Source organism: Leuresthes tenuis, unplaced genomic scaffold (assembly GCF_036924035.1).
Source record: "Leuresthes tenuis unplaced genomic scaffold, fLeuTen1.0.hap1 SCAF_16, whole genome shotgun sequence".
NCBI classification, from domain to species: domain Eukaryota; kingdom Metazoa; phylum Chordata; class Actinopteri; order Atheriniformes; family Atherinopsidae; genus Leuresthes; species Leuresthes tenuis.
Window position 1 is genome coordinate 12,568,358 of NW_027325370.1, and position 17,106 is coordinate 12,585,463.

Consider the following 17,106-nt stretch of genomic DNA (forward strand, 5'->3'; position numbering starts at 1 on the left):
GACATCCTGGCTCCCCCTGCTGGGACACCACACTTGACAAAAAAAAAAAAAAATAAAAAACCTAAATACATAAGGAGAGATGATTTTCGGCAGAAAAGATTTGCACATAAATTTAGACCAAATCCAAACTGGGGCGGTCATTTTGATTCATCAAAGGATCATACTAACAGAGACATTAGAGTTATCATGAGATGTTACGAGCCTAGAGAGACTGCTCAAAATAAACCACATCATCAGTGTGACATTCCTCATTCTGGCAGGTTCATTGATGAAGGTTTATTACACTGCAGAAATCAATTAACTTGTGAAACTAGTTGTCATGAATAGCCATCTTTATATATGATTTATCTGAGTATTGCCCATCCAGGAGCATTTTTCTGCAGAAGGATTTCCCTCCAGACTGACAGGAACAAGAACAAGTGGCGGTGCATCCTTAACTGACAGAAACAGATTAATATTCACATGTTGAGGGTGGATTTGGGTCTCGGCTTTCCTAGAAGTGTCACCCTTTGGGAACTGCCGGTAATGTAGTTCCACTCAACTCTGAAAATGTCTCTAAGAGAGCTGCTAGCCTATTTTCTCATGGTGAAAGGAGGAGGAGGAAGAAAATGGGACAAAAAGGAAAAAAGAAAACTGGAGAGAGTGTGATAACGGTAATTTAGAGTGTGTTAGTACTTGTCTCTCTGAGATATCTCTGTCCTCTAAAACATCTTCTCTTTCATTGTTATGAGTTCAGCAGGATAAAAGAGAGGAAACAGTGAACATAAATGTATCGTGATAAATTAGAGTTATAGAGAAAAACCAAATTAATTGTTATAACAGTGAAACATGAGTTTTTAACTCATAATCAAAATAATACCTCAAAACATGTTGGCAGCGGCAGAGGTTTAGATAGACATTTGTTCCACTATGATCTCAGTATTTGGACAAGACATAAGTCAGGGCAGGATATATTAGAAAAAAATTAAGTCAACTATAGCTCATTGAAAATAAATAGAAATACTTGGTTCATTCATGCCCTGCATCTCTGTGTTCATTCTGGAAACACAACTCAAGCCTTTCTCCTATGAATTTTGTGATTCAATGCTGCCACCTAGTGCCAAACAGATGCTTTTTATCTTCTCTTGCAACCAGCCCAACTGCTTGGATGGTTCAATCCTTTCAGGGGATATCCTGCAATAGTCTTCTGTTTTGCCTCTGAAACACCACCAGAAACAAGGTCCACCAAGCCAAGACGCCCACTCTCCGTTGTAACACTTCACTGTACTGTACCTGCTAAGGCGTGAAATTTTCTTTTCAAAGCTTTATTTCACCCATGGTGACCAGTGGCCTGCATCCAATGACGGATCCCAATAAGTTTGCTTGTAGGTGTAACATTAAATGACCGCATGAATGCTTTTTTTTGCAGTCAATCTGGTGTTGTGTAATGGTAGTTATATGCTTGAATATTTGAGATTAAGTAGAAAACACAGTTGGTCAGATGCGGCCCAGAATCTTTGTTTTTAACCACACAGAGGCTAAAGTTCCTCCAAACTAGAATTGCTCAAATATGACGGTCTTTCGTTATTGGTGAAGTATTTAAAAGCTTTTTAAAGATATGTATTAAAAAATAAATATAAGAACAAATTCCCCCTTACACGGGGGAGAGAATCTGATAAAGAAGCCAGTCAACTCAGTTTAGACAGTTAAACAGTCATGTAGTTTATTCTTAAAGAGTATGGACCTTAAGAACAGTCTAGTAATAAGTAGTTTGAAATTCAGAGGTGATATCTTTATTACACATCATACACATCTTTTAAAATATTTTGTCCTTCTTGAAGTAACTTTCGAAGTAACAACAATGCATCAGTGAAAAGTAAAAGACTAATACCTGAATTCAAGTTGAAGTAGGATTTGGAGAAAACTGCCTTTAGTGGTGTAGCAAACAAAGCGTCATGTTTGTCAGGTAATACATCAACATCAGTACTGGATTAGTCACAGAAAGTGTCATTCAGTACTTAGTAACCTGTTACCACACAAAACACAGAACTTTACAAGGAAGACTCAAGAATTTGAAGATGCAAAATAAACCTTTTAGTAGGTCACAATGCATTGCCCATTTGAGTGATCTGATGGAGTTTTGGGGCTTGCTTTATTTTGATATTCCCCTCATCACTTAAAATAAAATAAATGTGACACCGAGCAGTGCGCTTTCTCCATGTGTTTGAAAAATGAACTCCTAATCCATGTAAGTGTTAGATCTCCCTGCTGAGTTTTCTGCTGTAGCTGTTTGAATTACATTTGAAATACTTCCATTTTAGATCAGACTCAGAATACTGTGTTTCCTGGCAAATGTGCATAAAACTGCACATTACAAGTCATAACAGAGGTGTGAAGTGAATCTTTTGAAAGTTTATTTTCAGTTCTACATAAGACACACAAAGAAGTGACTGTCTCAGTCATCAATTTCAGTCTGAAATAACAAAACAAATTAAATACATACAACAATCATGATGGACTCAAAAGATTCTCATCTGGTTGCATTTCACATTTTTGTATTGGTTCTACGTCATGGACTGGATTTCCAGCTTTTTCCTGCTTGATTATATAGTCGCCAGAAAGCCTTGTCTTTAGTGTCAAGTATTTTTTTCTCTGGACTTAATGACCAATTTCTGCTCATACTCCTGTTTGGCTGTTTGGACACAAATTCAGACAAACGGACATGAACTGAATGAGACAATAGGAGGAATACAAGCAAACTGACAAGATTACTGAGCCAGATGTAGAAACAAAAGTGACGACAGACAGTCAGAGTGAACGAAAAACAGATGTGTTTTACGCAGGTCTTCTTAGTGTCTGTGAAAAAAAACACATTTACACTTATGGATTCATGCAAAAATGACAAGATACACATTCATCAGAGTAATAAGGCACAAACAACACCAAAACACACATCAATTATACAGTACATATAGTCACAAATGACTCTCGAACTGTATGGAATTCTTCATATTAGTCACCAGAAACCCTAATACCTGCTATGTAGACCACAAAAACATTTTCACCTAATATTCTTTGACTTCTTATGTAACAGTGTTTTATGAAGAGATGGAGTTACATAAAATTACTCAAACATGCCCTTTTAATTTGAAAACTTTATTTAAAATACTAAATTAATTAACATCATATAGTTGTTAAGATCCTGTTTAAAAAAATCTGATCTCAAGTTCGCTGAAAGCCTTCTACAAGAAAAAGGTTTTCGCGACAGTGTGTCGTCTCAAACATATAGCAGTAACATTTTTTGACATTGTCTTCCATTTTCAGGATTGCTGACCATCGAAACAGCCTTGAGCTTGTTTCCAGGTCTGAGAGTGTTACACAGCGTAACACAGCTGAGCAAACCGCATAACTGAAGGGTTATGGTGTAAAAGTGCCTTGTCATGGTGTGTAATCAATATATGTGTCAATACGTAAATCATTTTATAGAAATACTATAAACAAGATAAATAAAAGGCATTTCTATTTCCAACAAAGGTTAGAAATACTGTTGTACAGTGTTTAACAACTGGTTACAAGAAATAAATCACATTAGCTAACAGTTTTGATCGTCTGCATTTTGCAGATACAATGATGAGCTCTATTCCTTTATTTCTTTACTGCATTTACAACTTTTTTGAGAAGACCTACACAATTCTTGCTGACAGCTTGAGCACTGACTCCAGACTGGATTCATGCAAACACTGCACTGAGTCTTTCCATATAACTATAGGAAGACTGGCCTGTGGCCCTTAGTCCTCCATCATACATAACAGTTCTTTTCTTAGAAACAGTCATAAAGTCAAGAATAAAAAAAAATAAACAAAGGCCCTATTGACGAACCAGTGGGCCAGCTGAATTTGGCTTTGTTACAAAAGCTGCAGCCCAATTAAGATTCAGCTGTTTGCTGTCCTCGTTATTTTCTCTCCCTTACTTAATATAGAATGTCTGTCCTAACTAAGAAGGATCTCAACAGTCGACTGGATTATCAGTTATTAACTGATCCTTTGTCCATGGCTTTTTCTGAATATAGAAAATCTGCACACAGTACATGGAAGTGCAATGGAATATTGGAATGGAAATGGCTTTAAAAGATGTGAGGACTGTATCAGAGATTGCACATCAAGTTAATAGGAATTAAATCTCATGGAGAAGTGGTGAATTTCTTCTTCATTTCACTCACTTTCTTCCACCACTCTTTAAGCAAGACATGGAATGAAGGGTGGAAAATAAACAAAGGCAAGAAATCTAAAGTAATCCTTCTTAACTGAGATGGAAACAGTGTTTTCAGTTCGAATAGCAAAGCAGGCAGCTTTAGATTCAGCGCACGCAGCTCTTTATTCACTGTGAGCTGGTGATGCTAGTTATTTGCTCTCTTATCTCAGCGCTCACACAAAAGGGAATCCTCAGAGCAGCAAATGGACAACAAGCCTTGAAAGCACATACAAATCTGTCATACTTCCCATAGAATTAATGAGTACACATTTTATTTACTGGGTGATTTCACAGAGAGAAAGAAAAAAAGAAAAAGAAGCTGCCATGGTTACTGTCAGTTTCCCTCCTCTCATTTTCTCTCTTATCCTCTCACTGCTTTCCCATCTCTCTCCACCCCCAAAGCTAACGATAGCAGTAATATGCACTCACGTAGTCTGACAGGTAGAGCTTCTGAAATTACACTGCCAGCTGCCAACCATTGTGCTGATGTAGTGCAGCAGGGGTGCCATTAAGAGTTTGAATACAACTGGGACTGGGGAGCTATTGTGTGTGCTGTGTCTGCTGCAGCCTAATCAAAAATAGATTGTGTTTGAAGTGCTTGTAGTTCTGGTAGGGGTTAAGGATCCGACTCCCTCTGGGAATCATGAATACATTACGTTTCAATCTATAACCCTGCAGCCGTGGTAATGTGATCTGATATTTTTCTTGCTAAATATTCCGCCAAGTCCGTTAAAATAAATACCTTCTGTTTTCTTTGTTTATTCGTTCTGTATTTCATTTATTTTATTCAGTTTAAATAATAGTGTGTCAGTAATGCTGATCACAATAAATCAATCTAATATTGCTAAACAATTTAAAAAAAATTAGCAATCCAAACATCTTTGATTTTAAAAAGTAAAAACAACTGAATAGATCAGAACTTAGAAGTGGGCATATTTAGGTCACCCTCTTGCACAGAGAGTAATATACGACATTCAATGATTAGATCAGCTTAAGTGGTGAATTTCTGTACTTGATGTATGAATCTGTAGCAGAACAACAGCGTATGTGATGGACAGAAGGAGCAAAAAAAACACCAGAAGCAGTAAGAAGAGACGGTGGGGAGACAGAATTTTTAGGCGGTCAGAATCCACAAATCGTTGTCATTCATTCAGTCTTGTTCGGATCACCTTGGTGATCACGCATGTAAAATCTAGAAAAGGGAAGAAAAGAAAACTCGCTGCTGGACTGCTGCCGTGGTTACACGTGACTACCGGTCGCCATGGATACCACAACGTGCCCCTCTACACTCTCTGAATGACTCTCTTTGAACCCTGGGTGATTAAAAAAAAAAAAAAGAAGTAAAACGTCATACATCAAAACATTTGCCTCCCTAAAGTATTTGGTGCAACTTTAAAAGTCTTGACCCCTGAAACTTTCACATGCTTCAAAAATCTGAGGAAAAAACAAGAAGCAGCAGCTGCTAATTACAGTCTATATGACAACTCATAATGATGAGCTCAGTGCATTTTTGTCTTGCTTTTTAATTAATGAGCTACCACAAAGAAGAAGCCGTTGTGCTATTATTGCTATCCTACTTGAAGCCAAGGTTGACTTTAAGTATGACAAACTGCTATAAGTGAAGGTAGAAACTCACAGGGATGAGACCACTACTTTGACTACTCCTGCAATTGTATCTGTCTGGCATAAAAGTCAATATTTCAATATTGTTATTAACTATTTATCACCTAAATGGAGGGTATTACTGATTCTCTGAAGTCTTCTGAAGTCCACAGGGGAAAACACACTGAGACAGAGAAATACAAAGTGTCTTTTAACTGAAATGGGATACATTTTGAGTATCAGTGTGTATCAGAAGTACTTTACAGAACATCCTGCTTTCCTAAAGATAATTTAATTGTTCCTAAACACTATCTACACTTTTGTCTGCAGTGTGATATTTCCTCCTCCATAGTTGACATTATGACCTTAATAAAGATATGGATCCAAAAGACTCTAGCAGTTAAACCAACCATAGCCTTAAAGGCCAGAGGCCACAGAAGGAGAGTGCATTTGACTTTTTGACCTCAGTATAATTCACACCCACAGGAAGGGTGACAACAGCTTCACCTGGTTCATTTGCCTCACAGATAAGTCAAGTACAAAAAAATTAATGTTCACTCAATCAATAAATGGAAATGCTTGAAAAGCACTAATTTGTCTCAAAAACGGACAAATCTCTCTTTGTATAAAATATACTTTTAAACATCCACTTATATTCTTTTTAAAAATCCCTAATGAATATCCATTTAATCTAGGTCTAGACTTGAAAAACTATATATTTGTCTGGCTTTAAATGGAATTCACTAATCTTCATATAATGTAGCAGTGCCAACCATCTGTCTTCATGTCAACCATCTGTCCTCAGACCAAACAAAAGACATGGAGGAAGTCAGGAGAACACTTGAGTTGTTATCAATACATAGAGTGCTAATGGTAGAAGTTTCCATCCGTATGAAAAAAGAAGGTGATTTGTAAAACTGTGCAAGCAGGGAGGTGTCTGGACAGCCAAAAGAGATGGGTTTACATGGGACCATAGGAGGAATAAACCACTGTTAGTCTGAGATGACGGCTTATCTTGAGCCAACCAGCCCAGCACTGATCTGACAGCAGCTTAAAATGTGTCTTGTAGCTGTTTGTGAATGGTGGCCGAGCAAAAAGAAGATGCTGCTTTGTACATTGGTGATCTACTGTGTCACCTTTTGTTGTTAGTACTTAAAAGATCTGGCCTGTTGTATAAATGAGGAGATGGAAACTTCATTATTGCACTTAGAAGCCTAGCATATTGTAATTTAAGCTAATCTTGAGCTGCACAAGCAAGCAGCCCCAAGGAGATAATGAAGTAAAAAGCCTGCTGGTTGGAACAATGAGGCACATTCCTGATGGTTTCATTAGGAATCTAATCACTGCTGCTGAGTTTTGTTAATGAAAATAAAAAAGTTGCTGACATCGTCACCCAATTCAATTTAGAGGTCTGATTTTAAGGTACACAAAAGAGGGAGATGGGGGAGAGTCTTTTGTATGTATAGTAGATGCCCAAAGGCTGGAGTTAGTAAACCTTTCATTAGGGAGTATAATGTCCATTTATAAGCCTGAAGTATCTCCCAGACAGGAGAGCGCAGTAGTGTTGTCATGCCAGACAGGCCACAGGAGAGCGAGCAGGCCTGTTGGGACAAAGGTGGTAGTTTCCTTGGAGCACTGACTGAGTTGTGCAAATTACAAATCTATGGGCTTTTCTGTTGTGGCGCCGTTGAGGCGGGAAGTCGCTCTGTGATCCAGCCAGTCACGTCCTTCAGCACGGACTCAGCCACCTCAGGCAGGTCGTGGTGAAGAGCATGGTAGGCTCCCTCATAGACCTGAAATTTAGGAGTCAGAGTGATGACATGCATGCAACAAAGCAAACTGAAGTCATTTTGTGAAACGATTCTGTCAATAAACTCATGATAAAGCAGAGTTTGAGCCTCATGAACACCATTTGATTATTTATGGTTTGTCTCAAGGTGCTGTGGGAGAAAAAAACATCCATAACACTCGTCTCAGTTCACTTATCTCGCTTCTCAAGTTTTTGTCTCCTGCTTTTAACCCTCATGTGATAAACCCTGTGATAACATGGTGTGTGAACTTCCCCTTTCACAAACACACATGTTGCAGATGACAAAGAGTCTGTGGACAAACGTCAGTCTATTGATCAGTATCTTACACCTCAGTAATCTCTTTTTCACATAATCACATATTAAAATATGTTGCAGGGAGCAGAGATAAAAGTATGTTGCTCCAACAGAAAGTTATGGTTTGTGCGTCAGCTGCTTTGACCTTCAGCTGTAACAACTTCCCAGACAAGGGACGCAAAAGTTCTTTGTCAGATGTCAGAGGAGAGAAATGTGATAAGCAACATTTTCTCCTTTTTTATGTGGTGCCTTTTTCACTTAGGCCACTCAGTACATGTTTGTGTCAGGTTTCATTTAAATAAGCTGACAAAAAAAAGAAAGAACATCATTCGATAAAAAATGTAAAAAGGAGATGAAAGGCGAAGCTAAATCTTAAAAGATAGCCAGCTTTAGTCAGTTGTAAGCTGCTGTAAACAAACCATACAGACCTGAATTTTCTTGTCTGAACTTGCAGTGTTCTCATACATCATTTTGGAGCCTCTGATGTCGCAGAGCTTATCTTCGTCGCCGTGAAGGAGGAGGAAGGGCCAGCTGATGGATGGGATCTCCCTCTCAATACGAGCAGCCGCCCCCATCAGCTGCATGCCAAAGGACACTCGTAACCTGCCGTGGTAGTTCAGCTCATCGGTATCATACGCCTCCACCTGACAGGACACACAGACACAAAAAACGCTATAAGAAGAGAAGCTTGTGACATCCCTGCCCTTTAACACTGGGAAGACTCATTTCTCAAAACAAACACCAAGGCACAAAGCGCTACATTCTTTAAAGAACAAAACACATTTTAGAAGACAGATTTTAACAACTCAGACACCATATTTTGTCATGTTTTCAGTTTTATTGCTGTTTTCTGTAATGTTGTGTTTTTTAAACTGCTTTCTGTGTTCGGTTCTTTTATTGTCCTGTTTTCTGTTTTGTGTAAAGTTTTGCCAGATTTGTTTTTATCAATTCCCTTCTTTCAACGTTGATCCATTTTGCAAGCCATGATCACCAGATTTGAACCCTTTTCTCAACACAGATCAACCCAACCAGCTGTGTAAACGCCATCCTTTAATACATTCATCGTGATGCAACTCTCCAAACCATCTAAACACCCACAGAAGGAACCACAGCAACATCCTCTGCTGTTGGCCATGACGTTTAAAGAGTATTAGTCTTAATCTTTAAATTAAGTTTCTATTTTTAAAAGGAACCAGGTTCAGTAGCTTTCTCCAAATATGGGGTGAAGTCAAAGGAAGATGTGGTTCTATGGGAGGAAATGTGGCTATAGAAAATGAGAGGACTTCTGGGAAAACCATGACAGTTGGAGTGCCAGAGATTTTCAAGAAGATAAGTGGGCTTTATGTAAAGCTGCAATAAAAAATGAGCGGGTAACTTAAATATAAAGGACTATTGACACTTGAAAAGTAGGACAGGAAAAAACGCGTTTACTTTAGTTTAAATTAGAGCTGATTTGCAGTGGACCCACCGGGTTCCTCTGACATGAAACATGAAACATACATAGTCTCACAGACTGCAAGTCAAACAACAACCCGTGTCTTTTCCCTTTGTGGTTTTTTCTTAGTTTTTATTCTTTTTTTGTGTCTTGGTTTTCGTGGTTGGTGTCCTTGAGGTATTGGTTTAAATCAGGTTTTATTTCTGCCCGTATTAGTCTAGTGTTTATTTGTATTTTCTGCTAGTCTTGTTTTGCCTTAGTTCAGCCTCTAATTCCACTTTCTCACCAGTAGTTGTCCTCAATTCTCCTTATTTGGCCTTCAGTTCTACATTCACCTGAATTCCGTCTGTCACAGCTGCTATCACTCATTTATCAGTTCCTCCGCAGTATTTATGCTTCTTGTTTTGTCACAGTCAGTGTCAGATTCTCGCCGTTACTTTCTTCACGGTTCTCTCTTGTAACTCTGTTTCATTGTGACATCTGTCTGTCTCTGTTTACAACATTTTGTATTCAGTTTTGTTTTCAAAGTTTACTTCCGCCGCGTTTTTGGTTTCCTTATTAAATTCCAAGATAAGTCCTCCTGCCTCCTGTCTGCTGCTCTGCATTTGGGTCCTCATCTCTTTACCACTGAACTGTAACAGTTTCAGTTTCTGTGTAAATGCAGCTGAGGCCCCCTTCAGCAGAAACTGCTTCCTTTAAATATCAGAGTACAGAGTGTCTGTACGATGAGCTGTGACACAACATGACCTGTTCAACAGCGCAGGAGTCAGCGAGACACGGTCTTAAAGGTGAAAAACTTCCATTTCATAGTCATCAAAGTATTGGCCCCTTGCTCATCCTGGAGTACACGACTTCCATCAGGACAGAAAAGTTTCATCAGCATCAGCTGTAGGAAGTGACCAGCAGGAGTTTTTTCCTTTTCTTTTCCTTTGCACACAAAATATACATCGTTTCAAGATTGCTGTGTGTATTCCGCAACAATGACATTGACAAGCATTTTCCCTCTTCCTTCAGATGCATGTAATGTAAAACAGACCAGACTGTCTGATGCTAAAGAAGAATAGCATTCTACTTCTACAGAGACAACTGTTAGGAATAAAGAAGTTTGGAAAACTTTATATTGATTTACGGCGACTCTGCCTTGTAAGTGGTTCTTAAACATGCCAGATAACTGCCACAGACTGCATAACAGAGCTGGTGGAGCCCCTTACTGTCAGGATAAATGGTTTATGTTTTTTCCTTTAATGTTCTGCCTGTCTAAGTAAAAAGAGTGAAAACATATGCAAACTTGGTAAGATGTGTTGTTCGGATGATGCCGTGCAGTTTATTATTAATGATGCTTTATGTGTAATAAAGCATCATTAAAGTTCCCTTCATACATATATTGTCAAACAATATAAAGTTAAACCATATTTTGTTTGTTGTGAGCCTTCTTTATTTAAAACAAACAAAAAAAAACTTAAAATGAGATTTCAGTGAGGCCGCTAAGCAATAGCTCCAAGCCAGAACATCTCTGACTCCACTAAACTTCCGTTTAAAATGAATAATTAAGCAATTTTTTCTTTAAGGTCTCATTAGTTAGATTCAACTCCCTTTGATTAGTGTGCTGCTGGTCATTCTGAAAAAAGTAATGAAAATCGAATAAAGATAAGTCCTCAAGGAAATGCGTTTTGTCCAATCAGCTTTCAGAGATGACTCTTAAGCTGATGTTCAATCCCGGCTCAAGAAAGGGCACCAAAACTAAATTCTGCAACACAAATTTTTGCTGTTTTTTTAGACACTTCTCTAAACTTTTTCTAATTTCGAAGGCGCTGGACATTTGTGATATTTTAAGGGGAAATTCTTACTGTGATTCCTCACAGTGAACAAAACAACAGAGAACTGGTTTTTCAGGACCGCATTAGAAGAACAAACCTGTACATTTTGTTTTACTTTCACCAAATCCTGTCTAGAACTTTTGTCACATGTCAGTCTTATCTGTTGTACCAAGGGGAATACAACTTCCCTCCTTCAGTAGGAAGCAGGATGTGGGTCTATGTACACACACCCACACAGATCAAGTTCAGGCAGAAATACATGCGAATTGAGGCATGTGACAGCATGTCTGTTGTTGTCTCTCTTGTGGCTAATCCAAAGGTTTATAAAATAGATGTGGGTTTGTGAAGTGAATTCACCTTGTTTATGGTTACAAATGATACAATATAATCTACCTTTTGGAGCAAAAAAACATCTGAGCACTTTTTATGGGGTGGTCTTCATCCTGGGATTGTCCAAAATACCACGACTTCACACGCATGTACACATAAGGATAAACATCTTCCCCTTGAGACATTGTAAAGTCTATTTTCAACAACATCCGTACCTGAAATATCAATCAGAGACAACAATACAGAACACAAACCGAGTCACACACCCACGGACATCTGTTTCTCACCTGCTTTTTGTCCCGTGAGACCCATTTGGACTCGATAGCACCCAGAGTAAGGCTGGGCAGCATGTGGATCAGGAGCTTAGCCATGAAAATCTGCAAACAGTGAAAAACACAATAATGAGCATTTATTTTCAGATATGGACTCCATGAGGAATACCTCCGCCTCAATATACAGTTTGATTCCATGTTTCATATTAGTGCCAAATTTAAAAAAAAAAAATCACATCTGTGATTTTCTAGGAATCCTCTAATGCTGCTCAAGAGCAAGTATCTCATACCCCACCTGAAATTATAGGAAGTAATTATCCACAGCAGGCCAGAATGCAGTGAGAGAATGTAAAAACCATGTGGTACCTTAAACGGTGTGGCCGATTCTGGGTTCATTTGAACCATTGGAGCTATCAGAACCACCCCAGCAAAGTCACTGGGCCTTTCACAGGCTGTCAGGATTGATATAGCACCACCCTAAGGAGAGAAAAACAGACATAACATGATGTGACCTTTTCTGTCACTATTTCTGTCACTTTTCTTGTGTCACATTAGTTTCAAATGCTTGGAATCTGATATAAAGTTTAAAGAGCAATCCTAGGTTCCCACATCTGCCCCCGCACAATGCAGCACTGTCGCCTTACAGCAGGGGGGGTTCCAGGTTCCATAGCCAGCTGGGACCTTTATCTGTGGACTTTGCATGTTCCCTATGTATGGGTGGGTTCTCTCTGGGTACTCCGGCTTCCTCCCACCATCCAAAAACATGCATGTTTGGTTAATTGGTGACTAAATTGTCCCTAGGAGTGAGTCTGAGCGTGCACATTTAGATATTATTCCACCTGGGTTTAGTGTGAGATGACTCAAATAATTACCAACTAGTATTTTATGCTGGTGAGCTAACTGTCAAATTCACAGTGGTCACTCGTACAACAATCTTATTTTGCTGATGCTAAAAGTCACATTTTGACTTTGAAGCAGTCAAGGTTGTAACTTCTCCATACTTGCAAGCACATAAAAGTGACACCAGTAAGCTCAGTTTCCCACTACACTAATGTAACTGGTCCCAATAAGACATTTAGACAAAGCAACTTGACTTGAAGGCAATGGTAGAGTTCTTCTAAGCCAAAAATAAAGAGAGAAGTGCTGAAGCGACTCAAAGTAATGGTGGAAAAATACAGAAAAACACCAGAAAGAGCTATAGATAATAATCTGAAGTTTAAATCAATAAAAGCCCATTCTAGCTGCTTGGAGATTTTAAAAGGATATGTTTTAGAGATGATTTGCTAATATGATATTCCACAGAATAAAATAAAATACAGGGAGTGTCTTCTCTTATGTGACAGAAGTGGGAGGGACTTAGAAAGTAGGTGAGAGGTTCTAATGTGAGGGGCAGTGGGAAAACTACCCAGAGGTCAAGACTAACATAAAACAATCCATCTTTTGTTTAGTTGGGTGTGACTTTCCACTTGGTCCTTTTGTTGCTGTTACTCTACACGGACCAGGGGAGAGAAATGTGAATGTAAAGCCGCGGTCAGCAGGGTCCAACATGCACAGTGACGACAGTGAACATCAGCACAAGGCCGTAGTTTGGCACTCACGCTGACTTTTTCTGATTGTTCTGATTAAATCCTGATGATTTGCAACTCTGTGGCAACCAGGACTCAAATCAATTTGCCACAGCTGACTTTGGTAAGATTCCTCCTCTTATGTGCAACCAGTGCAGGACACACACACAAGCACAGGAATACTGCGTGGGTGAATCCGCCCCCTCTCTATGTCTCTATCTCTTTTTTTGGAAACTAATTGGCCTCAAACTTGTTTATGTGAGTGTTCTTTGTCAGTTGTGTGAATATTCATAAGCCTGGGCCCGCAGACAGGCCCACTTAATGAAAAGAGGCACAACAGGAAGACAGAAGATTTCCCACCAGAAAACCTCACTTTCTAAAGACACAAGCGCACACTGGAAAACTGCCGCTTGGATACAAACCACCTCAGTCTCTTCTTTCCCATCATTTCTGTCCCCCTTCCTCAAACATAAGCTTACAATGAAATAACCATATGTGAACACAACAACACAGGGACAGAGTCAAACCTGAAAATTTGTTTGTCTGATGCAAGCTGCCCAACTGCCAGATTGGTTCAACATATTTGATTCTTGCTTGACATTTTTTTTTTTTAAATTTTGTCCAGTGGTGTACACTTGCACACTGAGATGTTTGAATAGATGAAGCGACTGAAAGAGAACTGAGACAGTTAGACTCTTTCAGACGCTGATTAGAGAACGCCTCAAACTTTGTGTCTCCTAACTTTAGCTGAAGGGATGAATGTGGTTATTGTCCAGCTACACTCCGACAGTGGGAGGACTTGAACTGTCAAAAATTGCCTGAGATGCTGACATACAGACATTACATCTACTATGGAGCAGTGATACTCAAATTGTGTGGTCTAAATAGAGAATACCTTGAGATTAAGTACACAGCTAGTACTTGGCAGACTGGTGTACACACCACTTCTAAACAATATGCAACATGGGCTACAATAAAAATACAAGTAAATATTCAATATACCCCAAACAGTGACAAACCATTACATAAAAATCTGGCACATAGAAAGTAGGACAAATCTGCCTAGGCCGGAAATTTTGCTGGTCAAGAAAAGAAAATAGTGAGAGGAGGCCAAAGCTGCGGGCATTCGGCAGCATTCCCATCAGCTCGTACATCACTGACTAACTGCTGAAATTCTTGGGTGGCCGTCTAACCATGTAAGATGCAGTGAGAACTGAGAAAGTCTGTGTAGTGTGTTTGAAACGTTTTTAGGACTCTCAAAATGTATATTGTATTACATTGCACATTGTAACATTAACTTATTATAGGAAGAAATACATACTTTTTTGCGATAGCTGACATTTTTGTAACAAGCCAAACGTGCAAAACCTGCTGGTTTATGGACGTATCAGTCTGAATTCTGCTCCTATACGGCTTACTGTTAATTGACTAATGTCTCTATTGTTGAAGAGTACAAAGCTGCATGAAATAGTGCTACATGTAAATTTTCTAATCAAGATATTGGTGATTATAAAAAAGGTTAAGTTAATTCCCATCTTCTTGCCTTCTGCCCTTTCTAATATTTCTGAACAGAATGGGTCAGCAGTGTCACTCGATGACTCTGAAACTATCTGTACACGTAGACAGGAAATCTGAGTGACTGCAAAATGTTTTGTTAACGCCTTAAAGACTTAAAACAAAGGTCCCAAGTAATTGTTTAAATCTACACCACAATTAATACACATGCAGCATCGCATTTTTGTTCCAATGGCAGTATATGTCAGGAGTCTGTGCGAAGGAATACAACCTAAAAGTAGACAACAGGTGATGAGTGTGACATTTCTCTCTGTGGTAACTACATTCTTACTGGACCCAGGCGTTCTTAATCAGAATCACCTCAGGATGTTATCCTGAAACGGTGCATACAGTGAAATCCACAAGAGGCTCATTGTCTTGTAGTTCTTTACGTCACCCGGATTAAACAGACTCCTACGAACGGGAGGAGCAGAGGAACAGACTAATGGAAACAGGATGCAGAGTTACAACTGTGGGAAGCTGGGAATGAAACCTGTAAAAACACACTGACTCAACATTTCATTTGGGGTTGGTTTCCCCCCCCGATTCTGGGTTTTATTTGCTTCTAAGGCAAAGCAAATGAAGAAATGAAATTAAAAGAACGGTAAGGCTACGGAGGACGAAGAAATACTGAGAGGATCTCGTAGGAGTGATACAAGAAAACGATGGAGTCACAGGCGAGCTGGCTTAGATGATGTCAGCACAGAACAAAAGAAAAAACATGAACATGAAAATGACAAAGATAGAGTGATTAGGCAAAAGAAAGGAACCGAGGCAAAGCAAGGGAGAGATGATGACAAAAAACATGGGGAAAAGGGGAGAAGTGAAGGAGACTCTCCCGTTGTGTCTTAATATTTACAGACTCTAGTGTGTCTAAATGTGTTCTCTGTCTGTTTGGGATCTGTCTGCATTATGCACCGAAAACTATTTGCATTTGTGCTCCTAAAACCTCAGACAGTTTTAGTTCCTAAATCAATGCTCCATACAGGCTAAGCTCCGTCAGACACATTAATTGAATGGATTGTTGTTAAATCTTCTGAAAGCCCAACTGACAGCAATAATCATAACTCAATTTACAAAAAGGAGGAGAGAGCAACAGGAACAGCTTCTGTCTTGTGTGGAGGACTGGGTGGAAAAATCCATTAAGACAATATGTTTTTCAAATAAAATGCAATAAGACAATTATAAAATTTAAATTTGTAGCCCATCGAACCCAAAAATAAAACAGCAAGCAATTAACAGAGCATTCCTCATCACAAATGAGGTTCAGCCAGATTCACGAGGGGTTCGGTAGATTTAGAGAAAACTTAAACTTCTGATGAAGATCATTTGTATGCAGAAGCTCTGCCAATCAAACTGGCAAATAAGCACCTATTCCTCTAGCTTTTACTGTCTTGATTGCAGGATGATAAATTCCTACTATTTATACAGGAATCTCCTATCACGTGTCCTTTTGCAGGTGAAAATGCAGGTCATATACAAAGAAAACTTTGCTCTGACTAATGGTTTATGACAATGCTCTGAAGCCAATTTAAAATACAATGCACACTGACATACAATGCATGCAACTTATGGGCCATTGGCATTGTCTTGATACATAGCAAGGAGAATAGCATGGCTGGCTTCAAGATAAACACTCTCTAAAACAAGTTAAATACTGAGCTTGTGACTGTTCTTACAAGCTGCCAATGTTTCCTTAAAAAGCACAAATATTATGTATTTTTCTTTAAACCCTGTAGCTTTCATTTCTCTACAAAGCATCATATCTGCAGTAAATCCCTTCCTTGTGTTGAATACCACATAGCCACCAGCCCACTGCTGTGCTGCAAGATAACAAGGCTCCAAGCTTCTCACGACAAAACAATTCTGCAATTAATTTGCAGCTCTCCTCTGTGTTCTCCGCTTGAAACAAGTTTTCAGCTGTGAGTTAGCTATAAGACTACAAACAGTGTATTTATTTATGCTCCTGTCTCACACAGGAGGGGCTGACTGCTGCACGTTCAAAAGATCCCTTGTCTTTCTGTTCCTTTGACCATGAATGCAGCTCATCCGCTTTAACACATGATAAACTGTGTTTAAAGATGCATGCATGAAACTGTGTGCGTTTGATGTGCATGAATACAGAATGAGGGAAGTTTGTTCATTCACCAAAGAGACAAGTTCATTGAAGTACAAACTGACTTGAACTACAAACAC

General features: G+C 39.0%; 1 protein-coding gene across 2 annotated transcripts in view; it reads right to left on the reverse strand.

Annotated features, from left to right (window-relative positions):
* Positions 1 to 1,676: 1,676 nt before the first annotated feature.
* The window catches only part of mgll (monoglyceride lipase), a 35,862-nt gene continuing 20,432 nt past the window's right edge, over positions 1,677 to 17,106 (reverse strand). For both annotated transcript variants that reach the window (XM_072366176.1, XM_072366175.1), the window contains 4 exons: positions 12,158 to 12,268; positions 11,807 to 11,896; positions 8,366 to 8,581; positions 1,677 to 7,625 (listed from right to left, as the gene is read on the reverse strand). In XM_072366176.1, coding sequence (XP_072222277.1) covers positions 7,494 to 7,625; positions 8,366 to 8,581; positions 11,807 to 11,896; positions 12,158 to 12,268 — 549 coding nt within the window. In that variant the 3' untranslated portion in view covers positions 1,677 to 7,493. The remainder of the gene's footprint in view (positions 7,626 to 8,365; positions 8,582 to 11,806; positions 11,897 to 12,157; positions 12,269 to 17,106) is intronic.